At 37.1% G+C, this 18,734-nt stretch overlaps 1 protein-coding gene across 2 annotated transcripts; it reads left to right on the top strand.

Annotated features, from left to right (window-relative positions):
* The first annotated feature begins 624 nt into the window (after positions 1 to 624).
* Positions 625 to 17,644, top strand: LOC107789816 (origin of replication complex subunit 3). 2 transcript variants are annotated; one of them, XM_016611689.2, is made up of 19 exons: positions 625 to 837; positions 1,144 to 1,202; positions 1,304 to 1,486; positions 1,611 to 1,791; positions 2,147 to 2,316; positions 2,422 to 2,552; positions 3,227 to 3,500; positions 3,643 to 3,720; positions 4,199 to 4,290; positions 4,389 to 4,479; positions 5,167 to 5,366; positions 5,766 to 5,835; positions 6,607 to 6,692; positions 12,946 to 13,023; positions 14,043 to 14,118; positions 14,998 to 15,125; positions 15,912 to 16,079; positions 16,878 to 17,011; positions 17,173 to 17,644. In XM_016611689.2, the coding sequence occupies exons 2-18, from the start codon at positions 1,146 to 1,148 to the stop codon at positions 16,981 to 16,983; spliced, it is 2,169 nt and encodes a 722-aa protein (XP_016467175.2). In that variant the 5' UTR covers positions 625 to 837; positions 1,144 to 1,145; the 3' UTR covers positions 16,984 to 17,011; positions 17,173 to 17,644. The 2 variants fall into 2 exon arrangements, with proteins under 2 accessions (XP_016467175.2, XP_016467174.2); XM_016611688.2 differs by having other exon boundaries at positions 628 to 837; positions 4,386 to 4,479.
* Positions 17,645 to 18,734: the final 1,090 nt, after the last annotated feature.

Below are 18,734 nucleotides of genomic sequence, written 5' to 3'. Positions count from 1 at the left end.
AATCATAGTGATAGTCCGAATTTTGTTGCTGACAATTAAAAAACAAAATTGTCCACCAATGAAGAAGCTTTGATTTGAGAATTAAAAGCTTAATATAGTTATTTGGATGAGTATTATTAAAGCTAGTTAAAAATGCTTGTAAGGATTAACATTGAAGTTTAAGTTCATTTAGAATTGTTTTGAAGTGGATTTGGTGGTTTCACAAAAGTTAATAACTTTGATCAAAGAGATAATTGTCGAGCCTCTTAATAATTAGATTACAATTCCGAAAAGTTATTGGCCACGTAAAGCTTTATTCGTCTTTTTGATAGCAATGCTGAATATTCTTTTTACAAAGAAGTGTTTAAGTTAAATGGAATTGGGAATAGGTAGGGCCGGATAAATAATTTGAAATAAATAAAAGCAGGTAAATATTTTAAATTGTGTGATTAATTGTGAATTTATCCCCTTTATAAAACAGCATGTAACAACCATCCAAACAAGCTGTTAGTATCGCTAGTTCGTCGAAACCCAAAGCCCAACTTTAGACCCTTAGCCCAAGGCATATAGAGTGCCGCCGATTCTTTTCCCGCCAACGAATAAAGAAAAGGAAAAAATAAATACGTAAAATTAAAAAAACATAATGATGCCCTCCTTTTCATTTATCCTTCTTCAACCCAAAAATTAGCACAACAAAGAGCAGACCTTCAATTTGACAAAAAAAAAAGAAGAAAAGAGCAGACCTTCAAAATCTACAACACCAGAGAGCATCTCCCTCACACTATAGGCTCCCTTCTACCACAACCGGCCGCAACGGACACCATCTTTCCTGCTTTACATTCTGAATTTTTATTTTTGGTAAATATTTTGATGTAAGCTTAAATTAAGCTGGCATTTTTTTCGAGTTTATATTGACGGGTCTGAAAAAGCTAATTCCTCTAATGATGATGTTTTCACTAATATGATGTGTTTCGTTGGTTCTTCTCTTTATTTCAATTTATATTGGAAATCAGTACTTGTTGCTTCATTCAATTGTTGCTTACTTACTTGTTACGTGGTTTAGTTGTTGTTTTCTTGAACTCACTGTGAACTTTAGTTGAAGTCTGAACCGGCTAATATTATTCCTAAATCAGTCTCTGAATACTAATGTCTGTTCTCTCTCAGTGATGGATTCACCAAATACTGATCCTCTCACTGACCCATTTGCAGAAAACAATCTTCAGGTTCATGGCAATATCACTTTATCCAATTTCCGCCTTTTTTATAAACTTTATTTAGAGTTTGTAACTGTTTTTGGGTGTTTCCTCTTGCAAAAATTCTACAGCCATACTTCGTGCTGCACAAATCATCAAAGTCTTCAGAATCTACTGCAAAATCTCCTGGAAAATCCCGGAAGAGAAGACTTGATTCTTCACCCAAAGTATCATCAACCAATGAAAATACCAGTGATGACTTGAAAATGGAAGCTTTCCACTGCGTGTGGTCAAAAATTGAATCCAAGATCAAGGTTTTTCTTCCCCTAATTTAGTTTCACTTCAATGGGTATTTGATAATTTCATTAGTCCAATTGAGTATAAGGCCGATGATGCTAAATTACTTGTTTCTTGCTGTTTGAAAAATTGAATTTTTAGGATGCTTTGACGAGTATAAATGCTGATGTGTTTGATGAAATCGGACAATGGGTTTCTGAATCTTTTGATGAGATTTGTTCATGTAGAGGGCCCGTTGATCCATCAACTTCAAGCCTTCCATACCCTTTTGTTAATAATGGCGGTATAGTTAAAAAGCTCTTCACTGGTCTGGTTTTCACCAGTAAGTCCCTCTTTCATTTCTTTCTTTTATTGTCATCCACTTTTAGATGATTAGATGTATAGATTGCTAAAGCCTCAAGTTCTGCTGATTGTAACCTATTCTTTCTAAAATCTCTTGATTTGTTTTTGAAAAAGATCTTCTATCTCAATTTATCCAGTAAATTTGTGGCATTTTTTCCGACTCTTCTGTGTTATTACCAGATCATTCCATTACCCTCCCACTTCCTCAAATTAATATGCAATGTGCTGGTGGAAAAACTGATTAAAATTAACCATTTGATGCCTGTTTGGTTCACAGTTGTTAGTCACTATACTTTTGAAACTTGAGTATTGACTTTTGATGTCAATGTTTGCAGAGAATATCGAAACTGTCGATGACATATTAACTTTTGCTGACCTTGGTTTAAACTTGAAATCTAGTGGATACCATGTCGCGAATATTTCCTCCTTGGATTTTTCTACCAAGAATGGCATTGGGGGTTGTCTAAGAGGATTGCTGAGACAATTGCTTATGGTTGATGTAGAAGTAAGTAGGCAGAAGTCTAGAATGATGTACATCATTGATTTAAATTACATTTTTATATGATGTTTATCTTTTACAATAACCTTCACTCATGGTTTTGGTTCTAAGGCAGCTGAAATGTCCCTTTTAGCATCATGGTATAACGACCGCGGGAAGTATGATAACCCCGTGATAGTGATTATTGAGGATTTGGAGAGGTGCTCTGGGACTCTCTTATCAGATTTCATCAATATGTTGAGGTACTGTCATTTAATAGTTCAAAGCGTCTCATTTTAATTTCATTGCCGTATTAAAATGGCTTGCACAAAACTACTTCCAGATGGTGTATTTTATAATTTTACTTAATCGTAGCTGGAGTTAGATTGCTTATTTATGATAGATTGAAATGTGTATTGGTTTTGGAACAGTAGGCCATAAATCTAGGTGGATGGAGGGGGTATATGTCATCTTATAGCTCATAGTTGGAACTTCTTGCATATATCATATTTAATGTCCATGTTGTTTTTTCAAAAAGTGCATTTAATATGCCAAAAGGTTTGTGCAATAATAAGTGTCCTAATTTAGAATGGAGTTTGGCGGCAGCACGGACGAAGTTTGGCAAAAATATGAGGCTGCAAGTCGCAGATATGATAGCTTATATATAACCTCAAATATTTAGGAAAGAAGAATGACCTGTTGGCCTAGTTTAAGGCAGGAATTTTCCTGTTTAGGGATAGAGCTGATTTTGTTGTACCTGCTACAAGATATTTCTGATGATGCACATAATAACTACATCAATGCATGATTTCCGGCAGAGCTTTACCTCATTTCTTTTTCATTTTAGAGTTCAGTTACCAAATTATGCAGTTGGTATTATTACATGTTGTAACACTTCCGCATAGTTAGACTTGCCAATAATAATTTTTTTTATCAGTGAATGGGCTGTTAAGATTCCAATCATCTTAATAGCGGGTGTTGCAACAAGTGTTGATGCTCCCAGAAATTTGCTCAGTTCGCGTGCACTTCAACATTTGTCTACATCGATATTCACCTTGAAATCACCTGCTGAAAGGATGGATGCCATTATTGAGGCTGTTCTGGTAAAAGATTGTGCTGGCTTTAGTGTTGGCCACAAGGTGGCGACTCTATTGAGGAACTATTTTTTAAAACAAGAAGGAACAGTCACTTCATTTGTTAGAGCCTTAAAGGTCTGTGACATATTTTGTCTTTTTTTATTGTGCTTGTATAATAAGACTACTCCCATCACATGTTTATTGGATCTGCTTTGATTAGATATCTATATGCACTCGTCCAGTCATCTACTTACAAGTGACTAAATTCTTTTTCCAGATGGCAATAGTCCAACAACTTTCCATTGAGCCTCTTAGCTTCATGCTCAAGTTTTCAGTTGATGACGGAGATAATAAGGTGAGAACTGTTTCATTAACTTTACATTTACAGATTTCTCTTTTTTGCTGTTTGGTTGGTGTCTGGGTCTAAATGAGGCATGGAATTTTGCCTTAAAGAGGTAAGAGAAATTTACTGTTCTGTTAGCTGTTCAAACTGCAAGTACTTTGAACTTTGTTGGATTTAATCCGTATATTTTCTTAATTCTTAAGAGAGCCTTTGCCATTTCTTGAGATTGAGTTGGTGAAACATCCTATCCTCGTTGAAATTCTTCAGACTGTGGCCTTAATGTAACTTAAAGACTGAAGGTCTTATATGTGATACCTATTTAATGTTGGATGATAAAGAAGACATGTGATTGATGCTTTTGCTTGAATATGTTTCGTAGTGGTTTTACATTCACATTAGTAACCATGTGCAGATCAGGTTGCTTCAGCTACATCCCTTGAAGTGACAAAATCCTATAACTTTTTTCACCTATGATTTTTAACCATTTCAGAGGTCGTGCAGTGAGGAACTTGCTAAATTGCCAGAGGCATTGGTTAAGCATGCTTTCGATCTTCCATCGTACAGGACTTTTTCAGTACAACGGTTTGTGTCATGATTTCCCTTTTTCTTTTGTGATGGTTGCTAAGTGGAGCATATGTCAGGAGTATGTCTCTTAAATAGTCATATTCATCTATTAGCAGGAATAAATATGTAGAACCAAATGTTATGACTCTAGCCCATGGATTATCGGAACTGCAGAGAGTGCAGAAAGTATGGAGATCTCTCCTTATGGTAAGGTCTTTACTTTTATTTGTTCTTTAAGATTAATGTAATTCATGCCCGTGGTACCTAGATCTGGTGAAGATAGATATGGCCAATCATCCTCTAACTTTTCATTAATGTTGTTAAATTTCATGAATTACATATAGTTAGAATGTCTTCATCATTTGATTAATGAATTGTGGCTAAATAGTTGGTTCTAGGAACTGATTCATTTCTCTCCAACTTCCAGTATCATTGTTGAAGTGCTTCAGAAGGGTATCATGCTACCCCGCAGTTGCCCAGTTGACACTTTATCGAAATACTGTAGTTATGGAGTGGAAACCTTGTTTTCTAAGTTGAGTACTTCAAATAAATGGCTATAGCTTTTCTGGATTTGCTTTTGCTTCTATAATTTCTACTTTTTGCGGTTGCTACCAGAAGAAAGATCAAAGCTTGAGCCTCTTTGCTACAAGACCAACCACCTTCTTAATATAGCATTCTCTCTTTTCATTTTGTGTTCTTTGGAAGTTGAGATTATTTAGAAGTTCCAAGGTTTGAAAGCTTATTATTAAGTAAATCTCTTTGTTGTGTCCTGATTGTTTCTATTTGCTGCCTGAATATCATGAACATGCTCTAGTGTGGCTATTGAATGAAAATCTAGTTAGTTGTGCAAACCTTGGAAAGGAGTTCTATTTCATAGCTAAATTGTTATTTTAGTGCTTGCATGAAGCCGGAAGATATCATAGAGTTGCACTGATGGACTTGTATTGGGAGGCATTGGATCCTGGCCTGTACAACTCCAGGTCATCTGATAATAACCTTGAAAGTGCAAAAGGCATGAGCTTGTTGTCAAATAATCATCATCATTTCAGACAGCAAAAGGCTGATTTTACAAATCAGGTCATCCGCAAAATGAGGTAGGTATTGCCATAGCTATTTCCAACATTTAGCATTAACATGTTGTTTCTTCACTGGGAAAAGAAAAAAAGAAAACCCTCACAGATGGGATTTCATCTGGCGACAAGAATGAATTTGATGTTTATGCATCCACCTATTATAGTAATTTCCTTTATGTATTGCTGTAAGGAGAAGACTACTGCATTCAAAATTAGATTCTTCAGAAGATTGTGTAACAGGAAAAGTAAAAAGGTTCTGCATTTGTTGTGAAGCAAAACATTTGAGAATTCTAGTAATTGTGGATGTGAACTATCCCACAGTATTAGCCAACTTTGAACTGATAAAAGGTTCCTGTAACTCATTTTCTGCATCCTGCCTCTCTCCAACTCATCTGTTTGATACTTGAATTTTCATGCTAGGGATTTACCAGCTGCAAAGTTATCGCAGTTGCTTAAGAGTTGGGAGAGGCTCACTGATGGGACAACTGAGGTATTAACTAGTTCATTTTAAGCTGACACCCTCATTTTACGTGAACAAGGCACTTGGGGATCACATATGGCGTTCATGTTTCTAGAATAAAGGCGGAGAATGTAATTAAATATTAGATATCAGTATTACAGAACAAGGAAACTAAATTACCCAACACAAAGGATCAAATAATACTCGCACAGATGCTAATCCCAAATATATTCTTCAGTCAGAAAATTTATGAAGAAAAACAGAGATATAAAGTTTGAAGTTGAAGGAAAAGTTTCATAGCTCGTAAAAGTCTTCTTCAGGAGCTTCCTAGATCCCACAATTGCCTTCATGATCTTTTTCTTTTCTTATTCTTTTCATAAGCTTGCTTAGCCTGCTCTTTAGTTGAAGAGAAAAGAAAGAAAGAATTATCCTTGTTTAAAATGTCAATCCAGCTTCCATGCATCATTGGCCCTCGAGGATTTCTCTGTTATCAAAAGAAACAAAGTGAATCCTTCTTTAACATCAACTGCTCTTACTTTTTCGATATTCCAACATCATACTGTGTGAATGAGATTTTCCCAACAGTAAGTTGGTTATTTAATTTGCTCGTCTGGTAGTGAAGGCAACTAGGCAGCTCGTCCTAGGGTGGAAGTTTATTCAGATTGACTTATTTGTTTGATTTACACGTTTGGATTTCTCAGCAGTTAAATTTACCATCATTATTCTAATCCTTGCTACAAGTTGATTTTTGTGTTCTGCCATGCTTAGTCTTATTCTGTAATGTTCTGGTCATTGCTTCAGGTTCATGAGAAGATTAATGAACTGCAGTTTCAAATGGTATCAGAGGATGGCAAAAGTCGCAGAGCAGAATTAACAGATATATCGAAGTATGTTGTAAATTCATAATACTATGTATTCTATCCTCATGCATCATAGGTTGGACTAATTAACTTAACAGTCAATTTATTTATAAGATTTTGCATCCAGCATATTTGTTGTCCCTAGGCAACATGTGAGAAGGCACAGGAGAAAATATACTATTGATATATTGTTTTACTACAATACAAGGGGTCCTATTTATATCTATATTCTACACAACATATACTACTCCTGTTCCGATGTGGGACTAAGTCTCCTATATACATTAATTCTTTAACACTTCCCCTCAAGTCGGTGCATATAAGTCATGTACCGAGATTGATACAAATATAACTAGTACGAGGACCAGTGAGAGACTTGGTGAAAATATTTGCAAACTAATCATTGACTTTACAAACTTCGTAACAATATCTACCGAGAGTATCCCAGTCAATCTCAATATTTAGTCCCATTAATCAAAACATGTTGACCCGATCCGTAACCCGTAACCCCTTAACCCGGGCCCTAATGGGCCGAATCCAATTTAATTAAAAGAAGTTAAAAACTAATAAATGATAAAAATTTCAAACTTTATACATATATACGAACTTGAAATTACTACATGTCCTTGAAGCCAATTAGAATAAAAATGAAAGAAAAACCATACTTTATTAACATTGAAACTTGAGAAACATATGGAATTCGACTATTTCTATAACTAATAGTCTAAAACATATGAAATTTGACTATTTCGACAAGACACCTCATTTTTAACACTTGTTTGTATATATATATATAGAGAGAGAGTTGGTCTGGGCTGGTTGACCTGTGGGTCAGCTACCAGTTCGGGTCCGGTCCGGTTCAGTGGGTCAAAATATTGTTAGAATAGTTATGTGAATATATGTAATTAGTCCTAGTCCCTTATGTAATAGGAGTAGGTTATGTGTTATGTATACATATAAATAAGGCTTATTGTAACATAGAATATCAAACAATGATATTTTCTCCTGTGCTTTCTCAAATGGTATCAGAGCATTAGTGAGAAATTTATTGTTGTGCATCATTCTAGCAACTTCCGGGAAGAAAGACCTAGTTGTCGTGCAATTTTCCGGCGACTTAGGATGCTGTCCGCAACAAAATCATTTTTCCTTGGTGTTGTGCAAAATCCAACACCACCACAAGGTCCCTAAGACAGAGGCGACCAAACCCCAGAAAAAATCTCCGGAAAAAGCCACTCCATGCCCCCTCATGCGCTGATCAGAGGAGGGTTTCTGTCGGCATGTCTGTCCCACCTGTTTTCGACCATTTTTTGGCCGACCTTCTTCAGGACAGCCTGATCGCGAGGCTTTTCTGAGCCTACCCATCAAGGTTACATCAGATTCAGACGTCTCTTTTATTTTCCGGCGAGCTACAGTGTTTTCCGGTGAACAGTAACAGTGAAACAGTGATTCCCAGAAAAAAATATCTGATTTTTTTGGCGTTAATAGTAATTTCCAGAAGGGTTTTCGATTTTTCCGGCGTGAACATTATAGTATCATTCGTATTAGAAGCCTTTGACTCTCAATCTATTGTATCCAATGCATTAAATCCAATCCAGATGGTTCCTTACTGGATTATATTGAGTTTCTTCAGTACAAAGCATCTAAACAGACATCTTCAGGGATAGCTTCCGTTGTTCAAACAGATAGTAGCGTGACTTGTGTCTCCCAATCTTCAACCTCTGATACTAGTATTTCATATTCTCAATCTCTTCCGACAGTCACAATGGCCAATGGGTCTCAAACTATGTCAACTGCAATAGGTCAAACAAGTCTACTTCTTTACCTTTAGACTCAGTTCTTTATGTTCCCGATAGTCCTTTTAATCTCATAGTTGTTAGTCGTTTAACCAAATTACTTAAATCTACTGTTTTATTTCTTGATGAACTTGTTTTTATACAGGAACGCAGTACAGGGCGAATCATTGGTACCAGACGTGAATCAGATGGACTTTATTACCTTATCGTTGCAAAATCACATGGATTCACATTTTGTCTTCCTTCAACGACTTGTCTCGTTACTGATTCACCAGATTTATTACATAAACGGTTGAGACATTCCAGTTTGTCAAAACTTCAGAAAATGGTATCTGGCTTATCTCACTTGTCCACTCTAGAGTGTGAGTCATGTCAGCTCGGTAAGCATACCCGCTCCCATTTCCCGCGTCGTCTTGATAATCGAGCAGAGTCACCTTTTACTTTAGTCCATTCAGATGTTTGGGGTTCTAGTCGGGTCAGTTCTACCTTGGGATTCCGCTACTTTGTCAGTTTCATTGATGATTATTCCAGGTGCACTTGGATATTTTTGATGAAAAATCGATCTGAGTTGTTTTTTATTTTCCAAACTTTCCACACGGAAATTCAAAATCAATTTGGGGTTTTTATCTGCACATTTCGTAGTGATAATGCCCTAGAGTATTTGTCTTCCCCATTTCAGCAGTTTATGAACTCCCATGGGATGATTCATCAAACATCTTATCCGTACACTTCCTAACAAAATGGGGTAGTTGAAAGAAAAAATAGACATCTTATTGAAACTGCTCGTACCCTACTCATACAATCTCATGTTCCGCTGCGTTTTTGGGGGGATACAGTTCTTACATCTTGCTATCTTATTAATCGTATGCCATCTTCAGCTATCCAGAATCAAGTTCCGTTCTCTGTCCTGTTTCCCCACTTACCTTTGTTCTCTCTTTCACCCCGTGTCTTTGGGGGTATGTGTTTTGTTCATAACCTCACTCCATGAAAAGATAAGTTAGCTCCTCATGCTCTTAAGTGCGTATTTCTGGGTAACTCAAGAAGAACGCAAAAGGGATATCGATGCTATTCTCCTGACCTCCAGTGGTATCTTATGTCTGCTGATGTTACCTTCTTAGAAACCCAATCATACTTCACTGGTCCAGGTAATCACTTAGATATTTCTGAGGTGCTACCAGTTCCGTCTTTTGGAGATTTAGTCACTACTCACTATCTCCCATTAATTTTCCTCCATAGCTCCAGTTGCAGCTCCATTACCTACAGCTCCAGTTGCAGCTCCACCACCTATAGCTCCAGTGCCACGGCCTAGTCCAACTCCACCAACTATAGCTCCAGTGCCACCACCTAGTCCAGCTCTACCAACTATAGCTCCAGTGCTACCACCTAGTCAAGTTCAACCTTTTACAGCTCCACCACTCCTGACTTATCATCGTCGTCCGCACCCAACATCTGGCCCAGCTGATTCACGTCCTGCACCTGACCTTGCTAATACTGCGGACTTGTCTCCTCTTAGTCAACCGATTGCACTACGAAAAGGTATACGACCCACACTTAATCCTAATCCCCATTATATCGGTTTAAGTTACCATTGTCTGTCATCATCCCATTGTGCATTTGTATCATCTTTGTCCTCTGTTTCCATCCCTAAGTCTACAGGTGAAGCACTGTCTCATCCGGGTGGCAACAGGCTATGATTGACGAGATGTTTGCTTTACATACGAGTGGTATTTGGGAGCTTGTTCCTCTTCTTTCGGGTAAATCGACTGTTGGTTGTTGTTGGGTGTATGCAGTCAAAGTTGGTCCAGATGGCTAGGTTGATCGACTTAAGGCTCGTCTTGTTGCCAAAGGGTATACTTAGATATTTGGACTCGATTATAATGTACTTTCTCTCCTGTGGCTAAAATAGCATCAGTCCGCTTTTTTCTATCCATGGTTGTTGTTCGCCATTGGCCTCTCTATTAGTTGGACACCAAGAATGCTTTTCTTCACGGTGACCTTGAGGATGAGGTTTATATGGAGCAACCATCTGGTTTTATTGCTCAGGGGGAGTCTAGTGCCCTTGTATGTCGGTTGCGCCAGTCCCTCTATGGTCTAAAGCAATCTCTTCGAGCCTGGTTTGGTAAGTTCAGCACAGTTATTCAGGATTTTGGCATGACTCGTAGTGAAGTTGATCACTCTGTGTTTCATCGGCATTCTGCTTCAAATTTCTGTATTTATCTGGTCGTTTATGTTGACGATATTGTTATTACCGGCAATGATCAGGATGGTATTAGTAAGTTGAAGCAACATCTCTTTCAACACTTTCAGACTAAGGATCTGGGCAGATTAAAGTATTTTCTGGGTATTGAGGTCGCTCAGTCTAGCTCAGGTATTGTGATCTCACAACGGAAGTATGCCTTAGATATTTTTGAGGAGACAAGAATGACAGGTTGTAGACCTGTTGACACTCCGATGGATCTGAATTCTAAACTTCTGCCAGGACAGGGGGAGCCTCTTAGCTATTATGCAAGATATAGGCGGTTGACTGGTAAATTAAATTACCACACAGTGACTAGACCTGATATTTTCTTTCATGCGATTGTTGTGAGTCAGTTTTTGGATTCTCCCTATGATAGTCATTGGGATGCAGTTGTCCGCATTCTTCGGTATATAAAATCAGCTCCAGGCAAATGTTTATTGTTTGAGGATCGAGACCATTAGCAGATCGTTGGATACTCAGATGTTGATTGGGCAGGATCACCTTCTGATAGACGTTCTACGTCTGGATATTGTATCTTAGTAGGAGGAAATTTGGTGTCTTGGAAGAGCAAGAAACAGAATGTGGTTGCTCGGTCTAGTGCAGACGCAGAATATCGAGCAATGGCTATGGCGACATGTGAGCTAATTTGGATCAAACAGTTGCTAAAGGAGTTGAAATTTGGTGAGATTAGTCAGATGGGACTTGTGTGTGATAATCAAGTTGCTCTTCATATTGCGTCAAATCCAGTGTTCCATGAGAGAACTAAACACATTGAGATTGACTGTCACTTTGTTAGAGAAAAGATACTCTCGGGAGATATTGCTACAAAGTTTGTGAAGTCGAATGATCAGTTTGCAGATATTTTCACCAAGTCCCTCGCTGGTCCTCGTATTAACTACATATGTAACAAGCTCGGTACATATAATTTATATGCACCAGCTTGAGGGGGAGTGTTAGAATAGTTATATGAATATATGTAATTAGTCCTAGTCCCTTATGTAATAGGAGTAGGTTATGTGTTATGTATACGTATAAATATGGCTCATTGTAACATAGAGTATCAATCAATAATAATTTCTCCCGTGCTTTCTCACAAATATTATAGCCCGGCCCAAGCCCCTTAAATTAATGGGTTGGTCCGGTTAGGGTTTCGTGGGTCATGGGCTGTTAAAGGGTCAATTTAATGGGTTATGTGGGCCGGTTTGTGGGTCAACTCGGCCCATTTGACAGGTCTACCAATCAGTATATGTGATCCAACAATCTACTCATGGCCTCGATCCTCGAACAACAGTCTTGTGTCTAGGGTTCATTTTATATACCGAAGAATTCAAACAACTGCATCCTCAAGACTATCACAGGGAGAGTTCATAAACTGACTTACAACACTCACGGGACAGGAAATGTCAGGTTTAGTCACTTTGAGTCAATTCAACTTACCAACGAGCCACCTATGTCTTGCAGGATTGCTAAGCAACTCTCTCTATCCCGGCAGAAGTTTAATATTCAGATCCATATAAGTGTCGATGGGTCTGCAACCCATCATTCATGTCTCCTTCTGAATGTCTTAAGGCATACTTCCGATGTGAAATAAATACCTGAGCTAGACTGAGAAACCTCAATACCTATAAACTACTTAAATTTATCTAGATCTTTAATTTGGAAGTGCGAAAAGAAATGTAACTTCAAACTAGTGATACCATCCTGATCGCTGCCAATAATAGTGATATCGTCAACATAAACTGCCAAATAAATACACAAATTTGGAGCCGAATGCCAATAAAACACAGAGTGGCCAGCTTCACTACGAGTCATGCGAAACTATTGAACAAATATGGGCTAAACTTACCATACCTAGCTCGACGGTTCCAATCCACTTCTTCTTCAACTTGAATTTGAGTCATAAAATAATTATAACATATAGCTACTTCATATCTTTAGCCTTGAGCTCTTCATCCCAATTAGCAACTTCTTTATTTGCACTTGATGTCCAATGACCTTGTTCTACAACTCTTTAGCTTGAGATCTTTTTAATGGCCTTCTTGGAGATTCCAAAGCTTCATCCTTTTCCTTGAATAGAGTTAAAGTTCCTAGGATGCTACTTCCCTACCAATTTGTAGACCCAAACTTAGTACAAGGCAGATACTTCGATACTCTTGGAAGATGTGATCTTAATGATTATTATACTCATAAAATTAACTAACTTCATCAATTTAATATAAAATTAACTATGTTATGACTTGTGTAACAGGAGGCATATCAATCGACGTAGTCTAAATGCATGCACATCAAGTGAAAAAGCCATGACGTTGGCAACTAACTTGATAAGGTATGGGCACCACAAACCTATATACTCTACCAGTTGTATCAGTGCAGTGCTTGATAATGTGAACAGTGGTGTTGGATATACTGTTTATCTTCTTGGTTTTCTGTCCTTTGAAGAGAAGTTTGTTGTTATCTAACATCGTTAAGCAGAATATGATCTTTAGCCAGCAGAAAACTTAGAATCTGTTAAAGGTTCGCCTATTTTTGTTTATATAATATTTGGCCTAGAATGTAGGCGTTATAAAGAAGCATCAATAATCTTATGAATCATCGAAACAGCATAGGAAAAGGTGCTAGTGTAATGTCAGGCATGCAAAATACATACACTCTAAATTTGGAATTTAAGGTACATTAGAAAAGACATTACATGTGTATTCTTATAAATGTGCGATTTGTGGGAAGAGGAACCCGTGGAACGGTAAAATTAAGGAGCATACTCCGTCATTTCATAGTTTTAAAATAGTTTAAAAGTGGGAAAAAAAACTACGTCTAAATCCAAGCTGATAATCTCCTCCTTCCCGATTTAGGAATCGTTAAAATGGTAAAATAAAAGAGATTGGAAACTTTTTTGATGACCTTGTTTGCTATAAATGACTGAATATTATGTTTCAAAAAAGAAAAAATCTATCAACTAGACTCAATCTCAAGTCCACTTGTGTTGCCTATATCAGTCAACTTTATCCATTCCAGATGTTTATTACATTAATTTCTATTAGAAGAGAAGATGCATAGAATTTGGAGGGGGGATATACAGAGTAGCCCAGGATGCAGACCCCTTTATTGCTTTGGAATACGTTCCCTGTGCCTCCTTTCGCAGGGTTCCCTTTTGAGGCCCCGTTAATGTTTAGTTAATATATCTGGGTTTAGGTGGATCTCATCTTAGATATATTATTTTTTTAAGGTGCATACTGTTGTTGTTTGTAAGGACAAGTACCGTAACATCAAATTATTTTGAATTTTTTTTGTTTATAAAAAGTTCTTCACCACTTCTTACCTTTTATTATGATCTGCTTATGGAAACAGGGAGAATATGCAGCCCATTGAGTGTGTCCCATTTCATGAACTTGTTTGCTTCAGGGATGTTGACAAACTCCAATCAGTTAAGTTTCCTCGGCTTGGTTTGAAGATATGAGCATTAATACGTTTTAAAGTTGGGGGCTACTTTTTTAACACACGAATGCAGAGACATCTGTGTTTCCTTCAGAGGTTTTGGTAGTTGTTAAAATGTTGGTGGTGCTTCATCCACCTAAATCCCTTCTTCTATCATGCACAAGGATTATCTAGTGAATGTAATTGTTATAACTGTCTGAAGGTGAACACTGTTCTTTCACCATTTAAAGCTTGTCACTAATTACATTGTACACATTTATCTTAATTGCAGCCAAATTTCAGGATGGCCTTTGTATTGTGTCCTTATCTAGCAGAATATAGATAGTTCAATTTTGGATACTATGAGAAATTATAGAAGTCGTCACTCTCTCACTCCTCTCTTTGTGAACAAAATTAATTGTTAGAAGAAAAAAGAAGAAATGATATAACTCATGCTGTTGGTACTCACTTTATGCATATTCACTTCGCGCTTTTTTCTTCCCTCAATGGTTGTGGACAAGAAAACAAGGTGTATTAAGGTATAATCCAAGTGCGATGTTCATGTGAAATATTAAATTGCTTATAGCTGCCCCCAGTTTGGATTTTATCGCTCAGCTATTCATGCTTGAGTTGACAACAAATTTATTTTGCTGTAATTCTTCTGTTGGCTGTGGTTTGATGTTCTTTTAGTTTCAAATGGTTGTGTCAACAGACAGAATTCTGTGTCATTTGCAAGTTCGAAGAAATTGTTATTGTGGTTTGCTTTACTATTTTGGTCATGCATTTTGATCGTATAAATGGCTTTTAGCTGTATTTTGACATCAACAGTACCATTGAGAAACTTTGAAATGATTTCTTAGTCTTACCAATATTTTATGCTTCTACGTAGGCTTTGGTTGGTGATCCCAGAAGAAGAGTTCAAATTGATCTCTTGGATTTCCACAAAATTCTCAAGTGTGGATGCTGCAGCAAGAGTGTGGGTACACTAGTACCATCTATGCATGACACCTCAATAATGTAAGCTACATGTGCTCCTCCATCTATGGTTACAATGATGATAGCATTTTTTACTTGTGGTATGTTGCCTCATTTAGGTTAGATGGTATTTCCAAATAGGAAGCAGGCTAGCTTATAATTTTATGCTCCATTGAAGTGCCATCATTGTACGTGGGCTGATGAACTGTGCTACTTAGTTGGACTTTTTACTGTTCTTTTGCACTAATATATTATGCTTTTATACCCATGAAGGACATGCTATGGAGTTTTCTGGCCTTTTGATCAGAAGGCTCTCTGTGCTACTCCTTTACTGTGCATGCATCATGTGGATTTTTTATTTCTGATTATGCATAAAATGGGGTTTTAGTTTTAGGAAATTTTGGCATCCATTTGAGGTTCACATGATTTCATTTTTCATATGCATTATTTTTGACTAAAATGATGTTCATCACACCTTACTGTTGTGCCAACCCAGTAGGTAGTTTTTTTGGATGGAAAGGATTTTCATTAATAAACTGAAGGGCAAATGTAATTTTATAATTTTGCCACATTCAAATGTTCCATTAGTAAATTTTATGCTTTCTATAGAAATTATTCTCGCTGGAGTGCTTAATTTCACATGACATTAGGCTGAAGATTACTCCGATATCATATACAGGCAACTTAATTTGTAAACTTTAGATTGCATATTTATTCAGGTAAGAAACTGCTATCATATAGTTTTCTACCAACTCTGTAGTGATATGAATGTTACGCATTTGTGTGGATTAGCTGGAGAGCTGAAGTGTTTTGACTCTGCTCTCATAGGTATACTCTGGCGCAGGAGCATGGTGATCTCATCAATCTTCATGACTGGTTTCAATCTTTTAAAGCAATTATTTCTAGATCAGGAAAGAAAGGATTGAAACAGTTGGCTTCACCAAAGAAAAGAAAGGACTCCAGCAGTTCTCAAAACAATTCTGATGCATTGAGCCAGTATCCTTTGTCTAGCTATAATTGCAGCATTTCTTTGCTTTAAAACAGGTGACACATTAATCTGGAAGTACACAGTTCTCTCGCTGTCTACTAAGCATTTGTGTATACATCATCACTCTCTGTGCATTTCTCAAAACTTATATGGTGTCATTACTTATTCTGAACTTGTGTGCCACTATCCCCTTTTTATGATGAGAGCTTCATCTTCCTTTCTCCTGAATTCTAGTAATACTCGTCTTCTGTTCAAAGTAATTCTGGATAAATTCTATGAAGTTTCTTGTTTGCCTGTGTATATGTATAGTATCGCAAATCAATTGATTAGGTGTTGTCTCCTCCCAGAAGGGTTCATCCAGGAACTTCTCGTAGTTTTCAGGGATCGCAAAAGTTTCTCGTTCTGCATCTTATAGGCTTCTTTCTTAAACAATAGGATTTTAAGTAGATCAAAACGTTAAGTTTGATTTGTATTACTAGCAGAAAGAGGGGGAAATTGCATTAGTTTTGAAGTTTTGAATTGTATTGTTTGTTTGATATGTAATATATCAGTTACTAGATCAAATATGGTTACTTGATGAAAACTTGATCAAATAATGGGATGCACGCTAATAGATCTTTACAAAGCTCGGAATAAAAAATAGAAATCAAAAGAATAGAAGAATTCAAATGACAAAGTTCGAATTTCCCTTTGATGACTTGTCGCAGATAGTCTTTCATAACGTGTATGTTATTGTGTTCGTGGATGGACTTAAAACATGGAAGCCCAATGGAACCATTTTAACTCCTTGACTTAATGCTGTACAGAGCAAGATTTTGCAGGGCTGTCATGGAGCTGCAGATTACAGGATTGCTTCGCATGCCAAGCAAACGACGCCCTGATTATGTGCAACGAGTGGCGTTTGGAGTGTAAAAGTGTGATGCTACATTATGTGGATGAGGTTTTTTAATTTACTCTTAGATGTCTTCTGCATCTCCTATTTATACAATCCAGTAATCCTGTTAAGCCAGAGAATTTTGTTCCCCCTCTTAGAAAGTGTGATCCTGGCGTTTGTGTTCGTGGATGAGGTTTTTTAATCCTCATGTCTTGCATCTTATGCAGGTGATCATCGGTGGCGGCGGGGGTGGTGGCTTTATCGGAGGCAGTGCTGCAGCAGCAGCTGCTCCTTCTGGTGGTGCAGCAGCTGCAGAAGCACCTGCAGCTGAGGAGAAGAAAGAAAATTGATGATGACTTGGGACTCACTTTTTGACTAGATTGGCATTATATAGTAGTACAATTTTCAGTAGCTCTGCATCTGAATGACTGGTGTTGAACTCTAAATAGACTCTTAAAACTCAGAACACTATTAGAATGCTGACTAACTAGAAAAGCTAGCTATATTTATTCTCTAAATCGACTAAAATCGTATTTGGCCGATGAAGAATAGGACAGATTGGTCTTACTTGGGACTACATATACCAAGATCCGCTTTTATTATATGGACCAATATATGCTTTTATACGTTTATTATATGGTCAAGATGTGGAACCAAGCTTCTGGTTTTGATGAAATAGAGACATATTTTTCCATTTCATATTTTACTCAACTGTAACAAGAAAAAAACTTCCTTTAAATTATGCAATTTAGAGACATTGTACCACTGCACTAATTCTTGACTGAATTAGTGCAGTCGTAGCTTGGTTCTAATTGGGGAGTTATCAACGTAAAAATAGCACGGCATAGCCAGTTTTCGTACTGGTCATTCAAAAATAGCAAACGTTTACGAAGTCAATGAAAAATAACTACTAATTTGCTGGAACGGAGATCGGTCCAGCATAATATACTGGAGTTCGGTGCACTTGTGTATGAACTCCAGCATATTATGCTGGACCGGTATACTTTGCTGACTCCAGTATAATATATTGGAGCATCGGATACTGGATAATTATACCTGCTGGAACTCCAGTATATTATGCTGGAGTTGTAAAGTACTTATGCCGGAACTCCATCAAATTATGCTGGAGTTCCATCTTACTTATCCTGGAACTCCAGTATAATATATTGGAGTTCAAGCATACTTATGTTGGAACTCCAGTATAATATATTGACGTATTTTCTGGGTTTGAACAGTGTTTTCGCTCAAATTTATCTTTACATGAAAAGTTGCTAAATTTCAATTACTTTTGAAACTGGGCTATTTTTGAATGACCAGTTGAAAATCTGGCTATTTTTGAATTTCTCCTGTTATCAACTGTACATGTTGTAACAACTAGATAATCTGGACCACAACGGAGCATTGGGAATACTATAGTGAACATTAAACTGTTTCAAAAATCATCTCATCTATTATAGCCTTTGGCCAAGTTGAAAATCAGCTTATTTTGAGAAGTGTTTTTCTCAAAAGTACTTTTGGTGAGAAACAGTTTGTGTTTGATTAATTAATTTGAAAAGCATTTCTAAGTATCAATTAGTGTTTGGTCAAGCTTTTAAAAACTGCTAAGTGTATTTTCCTCAAAAGTGTTTTAAAAAAAATGCTTTTGGAGAGAAGCTACTTTTTCTGCTTCTCCAAAAATGCTTCCACTTCTCTTCAAAGACACTTTTTCTTCCTTCCAAAAGTTTGGCCAAACACCTTATTTTTCAGAAAAAAAATACTTTCGGCTAAAAAAAAGGTATTTTCGCCCCAA

The sequence above is a fragment of the Nicotiana tabacum genome, chromosome 8, assembly GCF_000715075.1.
Source record: "Nicotiana tabacum cultivar K326 chromosome 8, ASM71507v2, whole genome shotgun sequence".
Taxonomy (NCBI): Eukaryota; Viridiplantae; Streptophyta; class Magnoliopsida; order Solanales; family Solanaceae; genus Nicotiana; species Nicotiana tabacum.
The sequence above is the reverse complement of the archived record's forward strand: the minus strand, read 5'-3'. Positions and strand labels throughout refer to the sequence as shown.

Coding starts and splice junctions, on each gene's coding strand:
- LOC107789816 (XM_016611688.2), top strand. CDS start 1,146: ATGGATTCACCAAATACTGATCCTCTCACTGACCCATTTGCAGAAAAC. Junction 1,203..1,303: donor TTGCAGAAAACAATCTTCAG/GTTCATGGCAAT, acceptor AAAATTCTACAG/CCATACTTCGTGCTGCACAA. Junction 4,291..4,385: donor AGGACTTTTTCAGTACAACG/GTTTGTGTCATG, acceptor TTCATCTATTAG/CAGGAATAAATATGTAGAAC.